Source organism: Populus alba, chromosome 17 (genome assembly GCF_005239225.2).
Source record: "Populus alba chromosome 17, ASM523922v2, whole genome shotgun sequence".
NCBI lineage: Eukaryota > Viridiplantae > Streptophyta > Magnoliopsida > Malpighiales > Salicaceae > Populus > Populus alba.
The window spans coordinates 12701412-12708923 of NC_133300.1; the positions used below are offsets into that span (position 1 = coordinate 12701412).

At 33.2% G+C, this 7512-nt stretch overlaps 1 protein-coding gene across 1 annotated transcript; it reads left to right on the forward strand.

Moving 5' to 3' along the window:
• Positions 1-1308: 1308 nt before the first annotated feature.
• On the forward strand, positions 1309-3159 carry LOC118049544 (amino acid transporter AVT1I). Its single transcript, XM_035059565.2, is given in 4 exon segments — positions 1309-1713; positions 1817-2140; positions 2143-2423; positions 2559-3159. Coding segments are annotated over 4 exon segments (1290 nt in total). The 5' UTR covers positions 1309-1544; the 3' UTR covers positions 3075-3159.
• The last annotated feature ends 4353 nt before the right edge of the window (positions 3160-7512 follow it).

The window sequence follows — 7512 nt, forward strand, 5'->3', positions numbered from 1 at the left end:
AAAATTCAAGAATTGAAATGTAAAATAAATATAGTTTAGGATTAAAATATAGAATCCTAAAACTAAAGGGACTAAAAAGAGCGAATGGAGAATTTGTGGATGAAAGTTAACTTTTTTGCAAGTTTTAGAAAAACCCTGTTAGTTGTTTTCGTTTCTTATTTTGGTCCTTCTCTTAATATTTTTTAATATTACAAATTTAAGGTCTATTTAATGAAATTGGCCTCTGATTCAACTCCAAAACTCCTCTACACACTTTGAATTGTTAATAAAATCCAGCGAGAAGCGAACATCAACACATAAAATGTCAGAAATATAATAGGATGAAATTAAAAATTAAAATTAAAATAATAATATTGTTCATTGAATAGTACCATCAACATTGAAAGAAAAGAAGAGACACATGACAATCAGTGAAACTCTTTACTCTCTTAGTTTGTTAGTATTGATATTAATGTAGTTTGTAATATTTTTTTTAACAAAAAACTAAAAAATATAGCTAAATCAATATAATCACACTTATAAAATATTATTAACTAGAATAATGTTTGTGTTTTTATTTTGTTCAAGTTCTTTTTCTCTGGCTTCACCCTTCACTATTTAATTTTTTTTTAATTTTATATTTTAATATTAGTATGTTTTGAGAATTATATTTTTGTAACTTGTTTTTATTTTTTTTGTTGAGTTATATACCGGTCTCATGAGTTTTTTTTTTAATTTTAATTTTTAATATTAGATTTATCAGAATATATCATTGTATATATATATATTTTTAAAATATCATTTAATATATCATTTTGCTAATATATATTTTTTAAAAATATTATCTAATATACATCATATTTTAAATTTATAAATTTTTTATTAAAAAACACGATAGCAATATATGAAACTATTTTCTTATGCTAAAAAGAAAATTAATCTGACATGCAGGTATATTAGTGTTAGTTTTAATTAATTAATTATTGAACATTATTAATTAGTTATTTGGGAATGTGGCTTTTAAGAAAGATTCCTATTTTACCTCAAAAATTATGTTTACTCTAACGTGCTTTTGATTACTTTTTCTTCGTCCTCGTTTTGCTCGACTCGTAAATAACTTTATATCCAGTTGGCTGCGAGAAATGCATTCTTTAAAGATTTCCTGAATCACGATGGACTTGCACACACACACACACACACACACACACACACACACACACACACACACACAGAGAGAGAGAGAGAGAGAGAGAGAGAGAGAGAGAGAGAGAGAGAGAGAGAGAGAGAGAGAGAGAGAGAGAGAGAGGGGAATAGGAGCAATCCTACAGTCCGTGAGGCACCTGGACTTGCAAAGGGAGAAAACTATTCCTAGGGACGCACGTGCTAGTTGCTGAGCTTTTATTGGAAGTTCAAGCTAACAAATTAGCAACTCATAGATTTAAAAAAAAAAAGAAAAAAAAGAAAAAAAAGCAATTGTCTTAGGTTGCCATCTCTATCTCTAAGTCTCGCATTTTAACCTCCAGCCTCCCCTCCCTCCTCCCCTCTCTCTCCCTGCAGTCTGAAGCATGGAAAACATGTCTCGTGATGAACCATCGTTGACTGTGCCTCTCATTGCTGAGGAGAAACAAAGTCCAGGATGCAAACTTGAAGATGTGGAGACAAATTACAGTCATTCAACTACGGGCACCACCTCTTCCTTCAAGACTGCTTTCCACGGACTAAATGCTTTGTCAGGTTTCACTCTTGAGTAAATGTGCTGCTTGTGATGTAGTGTGGTACACATCCCAAACTGAAGAGAATCTGGATAATTGATTTTGCTCTCTGTTTGATTTTTCAGGGGTTGGGATCCTTTCGATCCCATATGCTCTGTCGTCTGGAGGATGGTTGAGCTTGATTCTCCTCTTTGTTATCTCCTTCGCAGCCTTTTACTCGGGCTTGCTGATCCAAAGATGCATGGATGTGGATTCAAATATCAGGACCTATCCTGATATAGGAGAGCGTGCTTTTGGATACAAGGGAAGACTTCTGGTTTCAGTTGTCATCTATGCAGAACTCTACCTAGTTGCAGCAGGATTCCTGATTCTTGAAGGGGATAATTTACAAACATTATTTCCTGACATGGTGCTTGAAGTGGCAGGGTTCGAAATAGGTGCAAGACAAAAGCTTTGTTATTTTGTGCCTTTATCATCTTGCCCACGGTTTGGTTGGATAACTTGAGTATTCTTTCTTACATCTCTGCCAGTGGGGTCTTAGCTTCGGCTATCATTCTGGTCTCAATTTTCTGGACCGGTGCATTTGATGGAATTGGGTTTAATCAAAAGGGAACATTAGTAAATTGGCATGGAATACCTAATGCGGTAAGCTTGTATGCCTTCTGTTACTGTGCACATCCAGTCTTCCCTACCCTGTACACTTCCATGAAAAACAAGCGCCAGTTCTCTAACGTAAGTAACCATCATGATTACTTCCTCAAAAAATTTGCTTTGAAGTCAAAATTCCAGTGCTTTTCATTTGAATGTTTCAACAAGTGCTTCAACTCTTTGGAGTTAATGAATCTACTTGACCACTTCTAATTGCAGGTTTTGCTTGTGTGCTTTATTCTATGCACCTTAAACTACGCATCAATGGCAGCTCTGGGTTACTTGATGTTCGGATCAAACGTTCAGTCACAGATAACATTAAGCCTTCCAACTCATAATTTCAGCTCAAGACTGGCAATATACACGACTCTGGTCAATCCAATAGCCAAATACGCGCTGATGGTGACACCAATAGTGAAAGTTACCAAAAGCTGGTTTCCATTGAACTGCAATAACAAGTCATTTAGCCTCTTCATCAGTACGGCTTTTGTGATAAGCAATGTCACCGTAGCCCTCTCTGTCCCTTTCTTCGGTGATCTCATGTCGCTGGTCGGGGCATTCTTAAGTATGACAGCATCTACTGTACTTCCATGTTTATGTTACATGAAGATTTCAAGAACTTATAGAAGATTCGGATTTGAAATGGTGGTATTAGTGAGCGTAGTGCTACTGGGCATTGCAGTTGTAGTATTTGGTACTTACTCCTCTCTCTTGCAGATAATAGAGCACTTGTAAAAAACTAGATGCATCCAAGAACGTTTCTCCTTGGTAATGAAAATAAATGGTGTTGTGGTATTATATGCAGTTCACATTTACTCTATTTTAATGTTGGTATCAGTTTTATAATTTTGTTGGATGAAATAATGCTCGTTATTCAGATTTTGTGACGAAGACGAAGGTGAAATGAAAGGAGGTTATTGCTGCCTAGCTTGGATTTAGAATAAAAAGATATCATTCTTATTCTTATCTTCTTTGTAAATATCCTCCCCTTAAGATAAGAATTGTTAATTAAATAAGATTGTTTTTCATAAAAAAAAATTGATGTCCTTCGAAATGGTTTTTTTTTTTTTAAAATGGGTGACAACATTTGTAACTTTTTTGTACGAGTGAAATATCCTACGAAAACATATTTGAATGCTCTAAAATCAAGTTTACTTTGTTAATGATTATGAATGTGAATATAGGTGACATATCCAAAAAACATTCCTTGGAGGCATAGTTTTAAGACCCGATCCGGTTCAAGGCCTGGGTTTTGGCTGGGATCATTGGGTTGACTGGGTCAAATACTTTTTTTAAATCAAAATGACATCGTTTTAGTAGAAACAAAAACAAAAAAAATAAGTCAATGGGTTTGTAGTCAGGTCTTGACCGGGTCTTACGGGGTCAACCAGGTCACCGGGTCAACTTGCCAGGTCAACTGGGTCATGCCAGGTTTTTCCTTCTCCTGTTTTTTCTTCAACTTGGCCCGTTTCCAGTCTCGGGTTGGCCGGGTCCCGAATCGACCCGCTGGGTTGGATTTCAAAACTATGCTTGGAGGGATTTTAGAATAAAAATTATTCTTTGGAAAGAATTTTAACAAATAGGGACTTTTAAAACCAATAACTTTGGAAGGTATTTGATTTATCAAATATGTAGAGGCTAAAATAGTTTTTCCCCAATAATTTTTTAGAACTTGATTTTGGAAAAGTAATGCTTGAGTAATTTCAAGAAGATGTCTATTCTTCCTCTCTGCTAATCTATTTTGTTAGGGAGTTTAACACAAGATGATTGGTGAATAATCCCTACTTTTTCAAATTATGGTGATAAAATTTGATTAAAGTAATCCCTAGCATTATCGGTTCTAATACCTTTAATGCTGACTCCTAATTGATTTTGTCAGATAACATTAAGATTGAAAAGATATAACTCATATTGAATTTTCTTCTAAGAAGGTAAACTCAAGTAATTCGGATGCAATTATCAATAAACATCACAAATCCTTTTGCTCCTGAAATATTAGAGATTTTATATGGTCCCATATATTATAGTGAATTATAGTAAATGGAGACAAAGATCTTGAATCATTTAGAGGAAAAGGCACTATATGGTGCTTTGCAAACTCACAAATTTCACAATAAAATTGTTCAACATTAAGATTTTAAAATAAAGACAAAAACATTTTCTTAAAAGTCTTAAAGGATGGATGCCCTAAATGACGATGATTATTCAAAATATCATCTTTATTAGAATTGACTGCAATGAAGGATAGAGAAAAGGGATTACTACTGTTGCTTTGTATTCCAAACACATACAACTCATCCCTGACTCTAGCTTGCCCAATCGTCCTCCTCGTAGATAGGTCATGAAATATGCAGTGATCAAGAAAAAAAGTTACACTACAATTTAAGCCCTTGATTATTTTACGAATAGATAAAAAATTGATAGCAAGATTAGGAACATGTAACACTTTTTTAAAAGAGAGTGAGAGGCTAAGAAAGGTTGTTCCTTGGCCTCCAACTATGGTTAGGGATCCATCAGCCACTGTGATTTTCTTATTGCTAAGACAAGGTTGATAAGATATGAAGAACCTGTGGAATAGGTCATGTGATTTGTTGCACTTGAGTTAATGACCCAGGTGCTAAAATAACCTTTATTTGAGGTACTAAAGACATGAGAAATTAGAATTTTACCATTTGAGCAAGAGAGAATGGCCTATATGGTTTCTCCATTTAAGTAAGGTCCTTAGATGTTCAATCTCTTTTTTGTTAAGCCCCCTACTTCTAGTATGTTAAACTCACGGGCTGGCTCTTTAGAATTTGTCAAGTGTGCCTGTCCTTTTAATTGGTTCCATTTGTATCTTTCATTTTTCCCCATCCTTGATGGTTTTCCATGGAGTTTCCAACATGTCTCCTTTGTATGGCGTGTTTTCTTACAGTACTTCCAGAACTTATCATCTTTAAAGAATTTTTTCCCTTTATTCTTCATCGTTTTTTTTTCCAGAAAGTCATCATTCAAGCCATTTCTAACCACCAAAATGGATTATCTTTTTTGTCTTCACAGGTTTCATGAGATGAGAGGGGTTTAATTATGATTGTTTAGAGCTTCAATGTTTCATACAAAATAGATCTATGCCAAGAATGAAAAATCTAACCCAGTTTGATTTTGGATTTTTGGACCATTTTTCAGCTATTTTGAGTTGATGAATTGGTTTTTTTGTGTTCTAAAGATGTTGGTGAGGTATTTTTCAGTTAAGATGACTTAAAAGTACTCGAAATCTAACCATCAGAGAGGCTGCCCTAATTTTCTAGCCACCATCTAGCCTTGCAAATGACACGCCATTTGCTTTTGTAGGTGATGTGTCACCTGTGTATTTTTTTCCAAAAGAAATAGGGTCGTTCACCCCTTGAAAAAAAAAAATTACCAAGCCTGGGCACGCTGGCCTGGGCTTGAACGCCCATCCACACACCAGGTTTTTTTTTGCCCTCTTTTATATATATATATATATATATATATATATATATAAAAGAGAAAAATATTATTTAACCTGTTTGATTTCATAACCTAGATCACAAATTTGATAAGTTAAATCACGATACCCAGGCAATTTTTTTTTAATTTTACTTTTTTAATGTTTTTTTTAAATAATTTTTAAATATATGTTTTAATTAATATCACTCATATTTGAATTTAATTTTTTTTCTTATTTAATTTTTTTTGGATAGATATTTTTTTTAAAAATTATTTTATGTGTGTTTAATTCTTGATGCAATTTTTATGATTCATCTATAATTTTTTTTTTAATTGTTTTTTCTATAGATAAACTTTATTTTTTAAAATAAAAATATTTTCAAAAAATATTTCTAATATGTACAGCCTTGTATAATATTTTTTTTCATTTTATTTTATTGAAAATAATATAATTTATTGTGTGTGTCAATTTCTATTATCATTTGATTTGATAAAAAAATATTTTAATTAACAAGATTTAGCGAACACAACCGGCTAAATTTCTATTCTGCAAGATTAAATATCTTGATCTACACCTGTCCTCGATTTTTCCAGTTTTATTTTTAGTTAGCGTTAATGATTTTTTTTAATTATTAGCAAACATAATTCTCAATTTATTTAATTATAGATATGCATAAACTTTTTTTATTTGCAATTCAAATGTTTTTTCAGCTACAGAAATGCATAAAAAAAACTACATATATAATTCTTCTAATAAGAAATAAAAATATCTAATTCCATGATAGCACGAGTGATATAACAATTCGAATCTATGAAATGTTGATTACGTAAACCAGTAGGTAACCTCTTCTTGTTTGTAGCTTGGGTGGCCTTCACTAGCCACCCTTTTTCTTGTTTTTTTCATTCCCATTGATTTGAAAGTGGAATACATTTAATAAGGAACTGGAAAAGAGTCCTGAATCAACTCATCTAGCGGCTAAAGGCGGCTAGAAGAGGATTGAAATTGTGTCTTCCACATCACCATTGGAGCCAAAAACACAACAAAATTCAATCTAGAAATCTTTATCTTACCAAATTATACATCCTTAAAAAATGCTCCAGCAATTTGGATTGCAGGAGTTGCAGACAATTCAAGAATCGCTGACCTATCTATCTGGCAACGACTCTTTATCATCAAGGGCATTCAAGAGCCTTGTGTTGCTTTCTGGATTTGTTTCATTCAACAAAAAAATAGAAAAACAACAACAAAACAACAAAAGGAAGAGACTTACTCCAAGATCTACGCTACTAATAGGATTTGCATTCATCGTTTCTAGTGTTTCACTTTGCCTAGGTCTTTTGGGCAGCCAGCTCATGTTCTAGTTGTCTGGAGACATTATCATTGCTTCCCAAGCCACTACTGTTTTGATGTCATATCTCTATATAATGAGCCATGGACAGCGAACTTGACTTGCACCCGCCGCAAAATATTCTTTTAAATTGGTTGACTAAAGTTTGTACTAGGAATTTGGTGGTGTTTAAAAAGCTGTTGGACAAATCTTCGACTTGAGATTGTGTTTTGCAAACCTTCTCTCTCTTAAAAGATAAAGTTATACTACCAATTTGATGATATTAAAGTCCAAAGTTTTTATTGGTCAATAGCTTGAAACGATGAGTTATACATTATATTATAACAAAAGCTAAAATGCACGGAAAAATCATTGCAGATCAAGGGAGCTTTTAGTGT